Consider the following 13,558-nt stretch of genomic DNA (forward strand, 5'->3'; position numbering starts at 1 on the left):
TTAAAAAAAAAAAAAAGAAGAGAGAGAGATAGCAGAATTAAAAAAGGTACAGAGAAGGATGACCACAATAACAGAGAGGAAAGGCTAAAGAGTTTAGGACTCTTCAGCTTGGAGAAGAAGAGACAGATGAGGGTAGATATGATACAGGTCTATAAAACAATGAGCAGAATAGAATGGGTAAATGCAAATTTGTACTTTTTGAAAGAGTAAACAATCAAGACTAGGGGACATGTCATGAAGTTACTAAGTAGTATATTTAAAACAGATAGGAGAAAATGTTTTACTCAACACAATTTAAGCTTTGGAATTTGTTGCTAAAGGAAGGGGTAGAAACTGTTAGTATAGCTGGATTAAAAAAAAAAAAAAAAGTTGCTATAAGTTCCTGGAAAAAGTCCATACACCATTATTAAGGTGGACTTGGGGAAATCTACAGCTTATCCCTGGATATAAGCAGAATGAAATCTATTTGGCTTTTAGGATCCTGCCAGGTAGTTGTAACCTGGATTGGCCACTGTTGGAAACAGGATGCTGGGCTTGATGAATCCTCAATCTGACTCAGTATGGCAAAATCTTATGTTCTTATTTTTTAATTTCACAATTTCTTCCTCTCAGTTTTTAAATAAGGTATCTAAAATTAATTCCTACAAAGATGTCCAAAAATGGTTGTTTACTACTTCTTTTGGTTTTATTTTAACAGCCCACAATTATATATTTAAAAAGAACTTGGCACAATTCAAAAGTATAGGCTCTGCCTGGTGGACATAACCAGTAGTAACAGAAGAAGCCTCATACAGACTGAACAGAACATTAACTAGATGACTAGGGAAACCAGTCACAATCTGTTTAAGAAGGTGCAAAATTAGAGCTCTTTTGTCCTCTGTGAATGAACTCCTGGTCTGAGAATAGCAGGTGCACAAAAAGCTGATGAATAAAAATGAAGCTTATGTTTTCTATTCAAAGTACCATCAAGGCAGGTAATTAACAAGCACTTGATATTTATCTGAAAGCTGAACATCACAAAGAATCATACAAAACACCACTTTACACTGTTTACTCATTACCTCCCATTATGCAACAGCCTTACAATGCAAAGTGAGAAAATAAACAGGAAACCGCTGTGAATATTTGTGCAAGAGCTCATTCTATCTCCCCCCCTCCCCATACCAAACAGCACTGAATATTTAACTAATAAAATATTAAAACCACTCCCGCTCACTTTCTACTTAGGAGCACATTTTTGGTCTTTCCATTAAAAAGGCCAACGGTCACTGTATGTCCATACCAAACAATTGTAAAATGCTGTCTTGCTGAAGTCTTATCACAGGCCTCCTGCAGAAAACTAGGGGCCTTGGCTAATTCCTGTTTTGGTTTAAGGAGGACCTTGAAAGCTCCAATACTAAACATTTCACACTAGCTCACAACCGACAATAAGCAGCAAGCAAATCCCCCCCCCCCCCCGATAAGAAAATGAATTCTAAAAAGCTCTGCTTTTCAAAATGATGACACCAAAAAAATACCCTCAAAACATTTAACCACATTCATATCCACGTGGTGTTTGCAATATAAAAGAATAGAAGCCCTTTGAAACCCAAGGTGAAACAACAGTTCTTATCCTGAGTAAATGTTAACTAAAAGCAGACTGAGAAAATCAGTAATGAAACACTTCAGTTATTATATTGAGGTTTCCCCATTATTTGCTTCAATCTCTCCAAGCCCTCAGAGTGCCTAAGGGAAGGCATTTGATGTCAGAAGTGAATAACAGCCAGAGCCAGTTATGTTCCTACGGAATTGACCTCCGATGTCAAATGAGGTGAACAGTGAAACTCCCTGACTTGTCACATGTGTACACTTGGCCAATTGTGGGCCAGGAATTGTGTGTACAATTAAGTTCTAACAACCCAGGTCCAAGGCATTTTCTGGGGGATTAATGTCCAGCTGGGAAAGGTGAGGCTCCAGGCAATCAACTCTCTGAGTCCCTTATTAGATTCCCAGAAAATACTCCTGGTATAACTTATTACCAAAAACTGTTGGCTGGGGGGGGAAGTTGAAGTAATTTCTGTACATTTTCTCTCCCTTTTTGTGCTTGTGCTGCATACAAGTTATCTGCTTACATGAGATTCCTTTTGCTTTCTGCTGTGCTAGCCAGAGCAGCCAATCAATGCTGTACTTTCAGTTTTGAGCATTTTGCTAGTCTGGAATAATGTTGACCTCAAGCTGAGGACAAACACCAAGTACAAAGACTAAAAAAGTAAATATTAGCCAAGAGGGTAGTTCTTAATAGAGACATGTGTATATCTTCACACATTTGTTTTGTGCATGTAAAAAGAAAGAACATGCTGAAAACTAGTTTTACAAATCACGAAAAATAAATGCTTAAAATTAAAAAATAGTTACTATGCCAAATAAAGTGTGCACATCTGCCAAATACAGTGAAAAAGCAGTCAGTTTCCTGCCCAAACTGGTAATACTATTGTTGGACACTGCAAGCATGTTATACAACTCTCATGAATGACTGTTCTTATTCAAAGTTCAAAAATATAATAATTGCTTGGTCCCAAAGTATGAAATGTTTCTGAAATCCTTTGCCATGTTTTTACAAGTGTGGTGCTGAGTACTGAAACATCTCTCCATTGGTTGTGTACCTCTGTTATGGTTATGCTGATCTTGTATTTAACTTAAAATCAAAACAAATTGGGTAAGTCAGAACTGCAACAGGGCAGACTACAAATGACAAAGAAAAACGCCTCAAAACAGTTTACAGAATTTGTTTTCACTAGAGGCCGGTAAGATAGCAAACAGTCTATGACTAACCTCCCCCAACCCCAAACATACTACATGTAACTAACTTGCAACAATGTCAATATAAAGATCCACAGCGAAATTCCAGTGACAGAACTGTGCTGAGAAGTCACTTCAGAACTAAGCAAGAAATTATGAACAGACAAAAAAAAAAAAAGATGTAGATGTGATCAGAGTTAAGATTAGGCTTTAAACTCAAGACAATCATAGTGGTTTAAGGTGTTCCTGGTCATCCAACGAATTTATAACCTGGAACAATCCATTAACTTCTTCAATCAAGCCCACGTTAATAACTTAAATGGAAAGCCCTTATGTACTAATTACGCTGTCTTGAAGTAGCCCAGCTCTGGAGGCAACCTTTGAAGCTACCACTGGCAGCGACAGTTCGAACGATTCTAGGTGAATTGGGGGGGGTGCAAACCTATCAGGAGAACCAGGCAACGATGAAGTGGCTTTGGAAGAGAAAAGATTTCCCACCCCCTAGATTTCCATTACCTGGGTCGGTGAAACTAGGGCAGGGGAGCCGGCGAGGACGTGTCCATTGGCCTCCGGGCCCAGGGGCAGGGCGTCGTTCTTGACGGACACCACCAGCACGCAGTCCACGGGCTCGGAGGGCCGCAGGCAGAGTCTCTTGGGCGAAGGCGGACCGCGCAGTTGTTCGCCCGCGTAGAGCGGCTCGTACAAGGGCCGCTTGGGCGCCGCCGCCACCGCCTCGGGCTTGGCCTCGGCCGGCGGGCCGGGCTTGGGGAGGATGAAGGCGTTGCCCAGGTGCCGGTGGCGGGCACCGTTGAGCGGCTCGGCGTAGCCGGGGGGCCCCAGGCGCGAGCTAATGCCGGCGATGCTGTTGAGGGTGGCGATGGAGACGGCGCCGATGCAGTGGTTGGTGTAGGTCTTGGAGAGCTTGGCCGCCTTGGAAAGCATCTGCATGCGCGTGCCCAGCAGGTTCTTGCCGATGGCCTTGTTCTCGTACCAGGTGACGTCCGCCTCGTTGCAGTGGTCGCGGGGCCGCTGGAAGAAGGCGCGGCAGAGGGGGTTGCGCTTGGCCAGATACTTGACGAAGCTGGCGTACGGGCAGTACTCCGTGCCCGTCTCGTACATGCGCGGCAGGTTCTCCTCGTCGCTCGTCTCGGCGCGCTTCTTGCTCCAGGCCGACGAGCGCGACTTGTGGTAGGGCCCGAGCGCCTTGAAGTAGACGAACTTGCGCCCGTCCTCGTCCATGGCCAGGCCGAAGGAGTCCTCCTCCAGCTCGCGCTGGTTCTCGCGCCCGCGCGTGCAGAAGTACATGCACGTCTCGAACCAGACCTTGTTGAGCAGACCGAAGGGGCTGGCGCCGCCGAAGACGCTCGACGTGTAGAGCTTGCGCAGGTCGGCGCGCGTGATGGCCTGCTTCTGCACCACCGGCCCGGCGCCCTGCTCCTCCAGCTTGCGGATGACGGCGGCCAGCGTCAGGTTGGCGCTGCGCAGCTCGGGGTCCTTGGTGAGGTCCAGCGTGCGGCAGTAGGGCGGCTCGTTGAGGTAGCGGTTGAGGGAGCTGCGGATGCTGATGAGCGACGACTTGCTGTACAGCTGGCCGCTCTTGGAGCGCGCCTCGGCGTAGAAGGAGCGCAGCACGCGGCACAGCGCCTCCTTGTCCATGGTCTCGAAGTCTGGACTCTGCGCCTTCTCGCTCAGGTACTCGCGGAAGATGCGCACGGCGTAGCGCGTGGCCAGCCGGGTGTTCTCGCTCAGCCGGGCCCGCTCCGGCCGCTGCGCGTCACCACCGCCGCCCCCTACAACGCCTCCCCCGGCGGCGGCCGCCGCCGCCAGCCGCCCGGCGTGCAGCAGCAGCGGGTCTAGCTCGGCGGCGCCCCCGCCTCCCTGGTCCAGGCGTAGCATATGGACTGGCTCCGGTCCCAGCCCGTCTTCAGAGGCCACTGGGGCGCCGGCGGCGGTGTCCAGGATCTCCTCCGAGTCCCAGTCCAGCCCCATCTCATCTTCTTCTTCGTCGTCGTCCTCCTCCTCCAGCCCCACGACCCGTCCGCCGCCCGCCTCCCCCTCGTCGTAGTCGTCCTCCTCCTCTAGCAGCAGCGCCTCGTCCAGGTCGTCCTCCTCCTCCTCCTCGTCCCCCGTTATCTGCACCTCCTGGATCTCATCGTCCTCATCCTCCTCCTCGCCAGCGCTGCCGGGCTGCAGGCGGCCGCCTCGCCGGCTCCGCTCACCGGCCTCCCCTCCCGTGCCGGCGCCGCCGGTGGCCGCGTTACAGTCCCCGCTGCCAGGCATTCTCGCCATATTGCCGTCTCTGCCAGTCCTCGGGCAGGGCGCATGCGCTATATTGGACCGCAGCGCTGAGAGCTTTTGTGTTTAATGACCTTCAGCTACCGGGAGGCAAAGCTGCCTCTTAAAGGGGCCGCTCGTGGAGCTACATGTGGAAGCAAGGAAAGAGCGAGTGTGTGGAAGAAGGCGGAGGGGGGAGGGGAAAACCCAGACAACGAGGTGGAAGATAGGAGGGGGGGGAGAACCGAGGAAAAGATGAAGCGAAAACAAATGAACAAACATTTAATGCCCGACCCCGGGCTGGCACGTGCGCACTTACCCCGTTCTTGAGGCAGCACATGGGCCTGCGGTCCCCGGGCAGCGCCAGGCTGGTGGCTCGCTCCGATCTCCCTTCCTAAGTGATGCCTGAGCCGCACACCTCCGGCGCCACCTTCATCATCCCCGCCGCGCTGGAGGGGAGGGGGCTGCTTTGTTGGTTCCGATTCCGGTTTCTGGCCGGCTATGGGCTCGCCGCTCTGCCTCTCCCCCCACCCCCCGCAGAGTGAGCCGGACGGCGAACGAGCTGGTGCTGGCGGCGCCCGCCGTGCAGCAGGAAGGAGGCAGGTACGGGGGAGGAGGGCCCGAGAGGCAGGGATAGCAGCAGCGATCTGCTCACTGCATGGCAGCAGGCAAGAGAAGAGGAATCCTGGGCTCCCCTCCCTCCTCCTCACCCACCCACCATGAAGAGAGAGCTCCCGCGAGCCCAGACCAAGTTTATGGTCATAACTTCAACTGAAGGGGGGGGAGGGGAGAAGAGAAGACGCGCACTGCTAGCAACATTAATCTTTCATCACGTTAAAGATTTATTTCCGTTTCTTAAAATAATATATCTGTCTGTATAATACAGCTCATCTTTGGTTCTCCAAATTCCAGAGCTGCTTTCAAAACCGCATCGAACAAGGCCAGAGTGGTCCAGGAGGAGGGGGTAGGCTACAAAATCGCCGCTGTCCTGGATTGCCTTTTGCTTGTAAATTGCTCACAGATCGCGACCTTGATTCCTTGCCCGCATAATTTTAGCTTTGCAAGCAGCTGGTTTTTTTTTTTTTTTTTCTGTCTTGTTAAATATTAGTAACAAAGTGGCACAGGAAGCCTACTCGCGAAAACAAAACAAAACGAACTCGAAAAGATCATCGAGCATGCCAAAACGATTTATCTTTTTCCAAATAAACAGAAAACATTATTTTGTAGTGACTTTTTTTTCTTAGACTAACTACTGTAGGCTGTATCATAAAAATTTATTTAGTACTTGTTTCAAAAAAATCCCAAGGTTTTTTTTTTTCTCCCAAACATAATGTTGTTCTGACATCTGCTGTGCTTAATTTTGTTAAATCAACCACGGGGTGACCTATATTAATTTCCTTTTACATAGTGCTCAGTTTCCTTTCTAGAGAAAGAAACACTAGATGCAACCCCAGTCCTAGTAAGGTCTGAGACAACGTCAGTTTATTATGCCTTTTCAGGCCAATACAGAAAAACATGCGGGAGAGCCGGCGAGTGCACAGGCCACTCTCCTGGGCACGAGATTCAGAGGGTGGCCTAGGCAAGTTAAGGCCCGCGGTAAAAAGAGGCACTAGGGACACTAGCACGTCCCTAGCACCTCTTTTTTTTTGACAGGAGCGGCGGCTGTCAGTGAGTTTGACAGCCGACGCTCAATTTTGCCGGCGTCTGTTCTCAAACCCGCTGACAGCCACGGGTTCGGAAAATGGCCGCTGGCATAATTGAGTGCCTGTCTTCCGGGCCATTGGGCGGATTTAAAATTATTTTTAATTATTTTTTTTATTTTTGGGGCCTCCGACTTAATATCGCTATGATATTAAGTCGGATGGTGTACAGAAAAGCGTTTTTTTTCTGCTTTTCTATACACTTCCCCGGCGCCGGCAGAAATTAAAGCCAGCCTTTGGCAGGCGTTAATTTCTGAAGTAAAATGTGTGGCTTCGCTGCACATTTTGCTTTCTGGATTGTGCGGGAATAACGAATAGGGCCATCAACATACATTTGCATGTTGCGGGCGCTATTACTTTCCGGGGGGGGGGGGGGGGTTTGGATGTGCGTTTTCGACGTGCTAGATTTACCCCTTATACAGTAAGGGGTAATAGCGTGTCGAAAACCCTTGTCCAAACGCGGGCTAACAGTGCGCTCCACTGGAGCGCGCTGGTCTGTATCGGCCCGTTTCATTGGTAAGTTGCTTTCACCTCATCTATGAGGAAATGTATATGCATTCATCTTACAAAGGAGATTAAATATTAAAGTAGAGTAGAAGCTATGTTAATCCTCTTGAAAACGTTGAAATAAAGGTCAAACAAAAAAAATAGGTGATACCTTTTTATTGGACTAACTTAGTGTTTCCTAATCAGTGGGCCATGGCATACTTATGTGCCAACAAATCAAAGAGAACACCAGGGACCAAAACAAATACAATTTAAAGGAAAAATAGTATCAGATTCAAATGTGCTCACTCAAATGTAATCTACAGGCTCTTGCCTGCAATGGGCTGCATCCAGTATCATGCAATTGAGCACCTTGTTTTACCACATGTACTTTTCCCATACCTAAACTTTGAAACCTCTAACCTTCACCACTAAAGAGCATCTTGTGTGCCTACAGATCTGGAAAAATCACCATTTGCCTGATGCTCAGATCCAAACTAGCACCTTGACTCTGCTTACAGCACCTCACAGAAACAAGAGACACTAGTGGTGGTTCTTAAACATGTAGGAACTTCTTTCTGAGAACATGTGTAATCATGTGAGCCCCAGAGTGTGGTAATTTAATAGGCGGCATGCTGGGCAATGATAGCATTGTTTAGCAAATACATTACACACAGCATCCCCAACCTTCCCGGTCTTTTGAGGCCTTCCAATCTCTGTCTTATCCCCATCCTGAGTAAGATGGGGCAGAGCATGCACCAAGCACTAGATGTGACTCACTCTGAGTGTTGAAAACAGTGGCAGCAGGAGTAAAGGATCTCTGGCAGCAACATGCAGCAACCAAAGTAACTAACTGACAGGCCAAAGCAATAAGGTGCGTTCAGCAGAAGGTGCAGCTTTACACGTAGTTGTGCATGCATTTTGTACTTGTACTTATTACTGCCAATGCAGCATGGAATTTTATGTGCATAAAATGTGCATGTAAAATTGTACATTTGAGTTATCGCTTTTGCATGGATATTACATGCTAATGAGGACATTAGTTATTTGCTCCTAGTACACAGGTGCACTGGCATAACTCCCTAGTTACTAGCATTGGAAATTTTTTTTTCTTGTTCGAGAAAGTTTCCAGTGCTGCTATGCTGGCACTTATAGAAATAATTTGGAGTCTTGATAGCCTTGAAGAGAGGTGAAAACTGCTCGGATTCAGTTTCTCCTGTGCAGTGTAGTGATTTCATGCATCTGATGCTGTCTTTCTGGCTGAACTTTACTGCGATTATGTTTGTAATATTGCTTTACACTTCAGGATTGATTGCCAAACTTGGTGATGGATTTCAAGTTTGTAGCTCTCCTGGATATTATTTGTGGGCGTATTTTGGGGAATTTTTTGCTGGCTTGCAAAAGTACACCATCCTTCCTTTTTTTGTACTGTGCTCATGTGGTTTTGCTTTTTCTTTCCGACCAGTGTGTGTGTTTCTGATCTGCAGTCAGCTGTCAGGCAGTCGCTGTGTAAGTTTGTGCTGGTTGAATGTGCCTGTGTGTACAATGGCTGGCTGTACAGCCTCCCTCCTCGACTTAAAAAATGTGCGTTCGGCCTGTGCTGCGTGCACATTTTAAGGCGTTTTTTTTTGTCTGCATACGTTTTTACTCCCGATGCATTCGTTTTCTGTATTAGGAATTAAAAAAAATATATAAAGTAGCTTGTGTGTTGGGAAACTGTGTGTTGAATTTCAGCGCACAGATTGAATGCTTAGCTTTCTGCATCAGCCTGTGAGCTGGCTGCCTGCTCTACACTGACTTCTCCATTCGCCTGCACTTGTATAGAGTGGGAATTTGTCCATTGTGACGGATTCATGTGTGTCTTTTCCCACTCCCTCCCTTTGTGTTAAATTTTGGAAGTGATAGTAGTGATATTTTCAGCATTTTATTTCGGCTCTATGAGTTCTGCACTGCCTGCTCCGCAAAGGTTGGTGTGCCATGCATTTTTGTTAATGTAGGTGTGCCTGGGGCATGAAAAAGTTGAGAAATATTGCACTAATTTAATACATGTCTTGACTAGCTTTTGGGAGTAGAGTCACACCTCAATTAGTTACTTTAGGTTTAAGGCAAGGAGAGGGGGTTTTTTGTTTGGTTTTCGTTTGTTTCAGCCTTTCTAAACATAGCCTACTGCACCACTACTAGCTGACCCTTTACTGGATTTTTTTTTCTTTCCCTTTGCCCTTTAGGTAATATAATGCACAACTGTGCATATCTAGGCAGGAATTAAGCAATATTGACTGACAGGCAATTTCCTTGCAGTTAATGATCTGCCTTAGGCAACTGGACATTAAAAAGGAAATGCCAGACTATAGGACATTGCTATTACAAACCAATTAGAAAAAACCCCATAAGTTTATTTCAACTGAAGACAGGTTGCCATAGTGATGTTTGTATTAACAGCACTATTTCATATACTTGGCAGCAGAGTGCTCTAGTCAGTCAGAACAATCTAGTATGTGTCTCTTATTCCACATAACTAATTTAATAATGATCCCCAGTTAGGAGGGCTTTTACTGATAGGAAGCAACCCAATTTTATGATGTTCAGGTTTTGATCTTTACAAGATGGCAGTATCTCTATGATCACTGATCCAGTTTGGGAAAGAAGGAATTAATACTGAGTAATCAACTCTGGGTGTTCTGTTTCAGAGGGCACAGGTGATGGAGTTAGGCATCCATTATGGATCATAGTCACCGTGCCACAATATCAAACATTCAGAAGGTAGAGTTGCCGTTCTCTTTTTTTTCCCTTTCTAACGAATCATTGTGTATCTACAGTTCAAACATTTTACATTTTTCAAACTTTCCAGAACTGTGAAATAAAACAATGTAGGATTTTGTCAAGTGCTAGAATCTGGGAAGAGCAAAACAAAAAAAAAATTTTTGAAAGCAGGGAGGGAGTTAGGAAAAGCAACAGGCCCCAAATTCTGAAAGTGCTTAAAATGGGACTTCCCCCCCCCCAAACCTTAATTTCCAGGAGGAAATCCTTCTACCTGTAGTCCTCTCCCTATGGGCACCATAAATTTAAATCTGACCCTGATTAAAAGGAGGGTAAAAGGTAAGATGACTGGGTTGGCCACAATTTTGCTAATATTCTACTGAGTCCTTAATTCATCTTTTTATGCTATATTTGTGCATTAGAACTCCCTCAACTATATGTATGGAGGCAAGTATGTGTTACATCCCAACTGTCTGAGCAGATCAATCTGTTACATTTGAATGAACTGGCAAGGAATCTGCCCCAATAGAGTGGGCCTAAGGTTCCTGCAGCAGTCTAAGCACTGGAAACTATAAAAAAAAAAAAACCATAATGGACAAATTACCAAAGAAAATGTCTAGCAGCCTGGATTCCAAGCTGGAGGTCATAGAAGAGTAAACGAGCTCAGTTAGGGCCTACTGTCCAGTCAAACCTGAGGCATCATGCTGAAAGGAAGGAACACATTGGGGAAAAATAGAGGACTCTCTACTGTTACATAGCCATGCAAAAACTTGGCAAACTGAAGAAAAATTCTTTTTTTGTGAGCTCTAAAATGAATTATAGATACTGAAGGAACAATCATAATCAGTCTTCATGAAAAAGAAAATTATAAAGGATCAGATCCAGTGAATCTTTCTTTCTCCTGGGTTCCACATTTCTTAAAAATAGACTGTAGAATAACACCTTAAAGCTAGATTGGGGTCACAGACCTTATGCATCTCCTTTGAGCACCAGCCATATGCAGTGATCCTCCAGTTTAAATCTTTAGGGACATGATCAGGATCATGGAAGTATCACCCTTGCAAACACCCAGAAATTGAATATAGACTATGGAATGTCAGGCAAAATACCAATAATTTCCTGGACATGCTATGAAAGCTTCTTATTTCAGCCTTGCTGATTCGTGGGTCTGGACAGCAATGGCTCACATCAAACAAGCTCTGCAGATGATAAATGCAGCAGAAGACTTGCAAAGATGCTGGTGAAGCTCCAAGACGAAGATAACCCCAATAATCCCACCAGCAGCAAACAAGTGGGAAACAAAGGTAAATTGGCAGGTAGAAATATAAATTACTCATTTACAATACGCTTATTGCCAGAACAACTGTTCTAGGCAGATTAAAAAAAAATAACACACAATACATAATCCTCAAAAATTACACAAACACAATTAAACAAAATAAACAGATCAAATCATAATTAAAACCCATCAGCATACAGTTCATTAACTTGAACTAAAAGCTTCCTGAATTAAATAGAAATTTTAGGACTTTCTAAAAACTTTATAATCCTAAACCTGCCGCATAGACAACAGAAGGCTATTCCACAATATTGGGGCCACTCTTGAAAAACCTTGGTTAAAAGTTTCCTGCAATTGTACAGCTTTATACTAGGCACTGCCAATAACTGAGAACTTCCTGAGCATAATATCCAGGAAATACAGTGCCAGTTAAGCACATTTTTCAGTTAAACTGGTTTAATCCTCTGCTCCACAGGGATTGCAAAACTGGAGTGTTATGATCTCTCAAAGAACACTCAGACACCAAATGAGCTGCAGCATTCAACAACTGTCATGCCCTGAGATGACCTATAGATAAACCAATGTACAGAGCATTCCACTAGTCTAATGTCATTAATACAAAGGCTTGAATAACAGATCTAAAATCACTCCTATCTATAGCATATTTAAGACTGTAATGTCTATACCTTAAACATTTCTAGCCCCTTCCTTCAAATGGGGGAAAAACTTAAAAGCAGAATCAGTTTGTATTCCCAGGTCTAAACTATCTGTTTCCAAAAGAATCCAGAAAGGGAACTACAGCCCCCTTCCAACATCAAGGGAGGAAAAGTCTAGAGTTGGAGACCGTGACATCAGCAAAAAATTGGTCTTTCCTATATAAAGCATTTTCTTTCATCAACTGTTATACAGAACCCAGAGTACTATCAATTTGTAAAACTGTCTGGTATAGAACTAACCATATGGAATAAAAATTGAATATCAGCATAAAATGTAAAAACAGGTTTTTTAAATCCTGTAATTTACAATACAGGGACCATAAATAAAATGTTAAGTGTTACCAATAAAGAAGATCTTTGTGGCAAACCCAAGTTAATAGGGATCCAGGAAGAAGAATGTTATCCAGTGCAAATTTTTTAAAATTGCCCTTCCAGAAATTAACTAAACCATCTTAATATCGACTCCCCGATCTCATTCAGATGCTGCAGCACCAATAGATGTAACCTGAATCAAAGGCTGCTGAAACATCTAAAATATAACATCATGCTTCTGATCCAATTTATGTAAAATAAAATCGATTGCTGAAACTAGCAATGTCTTGGTGCTATGGCCTACCTGCAACCCACATTGGTAGTCTATGAAGATCTTATTATCAGTTAAATAATCAACTAATTGGCCAATACCATTGTCTCGAATATTTTACCCAGTGATGGAAGAATCAAAATTGATATACCTGGAGGGTTCATCCCCCAAAAGTTGAGACCTCTTTAGAATTAAAGATATTACAACTCTGTGAAACGTATGCAATTGGAACTTTTTTTTTTAAAGTCTCTCTTTCTTATTTTATAAAATAAATTGCAAGAATTAACTTGCAACAGAAGTAGCAATTGACAAGAAAAAAAAAAGAATTATAAGTAACACTACAAGAAAAAAACATAAGAGCTAATAAGAGTACCACAAATTATTAGAGAAAGACCAGAAACTGGAAGAGAACAAAGGGAAAAATCAAGGAAATCTATCCCACGAAGACCAAATCTTCTTCTAAAGACATAAAGGTAGATTTTAAAAGCCTTGGGGCAGATTTTAAAAACCCTATGTGCACCAAGCCTATTTTGCATAGGCCCAGCAACACGAGCAAGCCCTGGGGCTTGAAAAAAGGGGCGGGTGGGGGCGTGGCCAGAGGCCTCCGTAGGGCCTCTAGGCCAGGGGATCGCATGCCGGCACTTGGCCGGCGCGCGCAACCTACGCCTGCCCAAAGGCAGGTGCAATTTGCCAAACAAAGGTTAGAGGTTTTTTTTAGGTAGGGCTGGGGTGCGGGTTAGGGAGCGGAAGGTGGGGGAGTCAGAAGGAAAGTTCCCTCTGAGGCCGCTCCGATTTCGGAGCGGCCTCAGAGGGTACAGGGAAAGTCATCGGGGCTCCCCTAGGGCTTGGCGCACCTGGTGCACAAGTGTGCATCCCCTTGCGCACGCCAACCCCGGATTTTATAACGTGTTCGGCTGCGCGCGTATGTTATAAAATCAGACGTAGGTACTAAAATATGGCCCCTTGTGCGCAAAAAAATGCCAAC

General features: G+C 44.9%; 1 protein-coding gene across 3 annotated transcripts in view; it reads right to left on the reverse strand.

Moving 5' to 3' along the window:
• The window catches only part of KCTD1 (potassium channel tetramerization domain containing 1), a 315,950-nt gene that overhangs the window by 187,074 nt on the left and 115,318 nt on the right, over positions 1-13,558 (reverse strand). The window contains exon 1 of one of the 3 annotated variants that reach the window (XM_029591168.1): positions 5,372-5,754. The exons of 1 other annotated variant lie outside the window; for it this stretch is intronic. In XM_029591168.1, the coding sequence (XP_029447028.1) occupies positions 5,372-5,392 (21 nt within the window). In that variant the 5' untranslated portion in view covers positions 5,393-5,754. Of the gene's footprint in view, positions 1-3,294; positions 5,242-5,371; positions 5,755-13,558 lie in introns of those variants that run through there. One more of the 3 variants, XM_029591167.1, reaches the window with a different exon arrangement.

This window comes from Rhinatrema bivittatum, chromosome 2 (assembly GCF_901001135.1).
Source record: "Rhinatrema bivittatum chromosome 2, aRhiBiv1.1, whole genome shotgun sequence".
NCBI classification, from domain to species: domain Eukaryota; kingdom Metazoa; phylum Chordata; class Amphibia; order Gymnophiona; family Rhinatrematidae; genus Rhinatrema; species Rhinatrema bivittatum.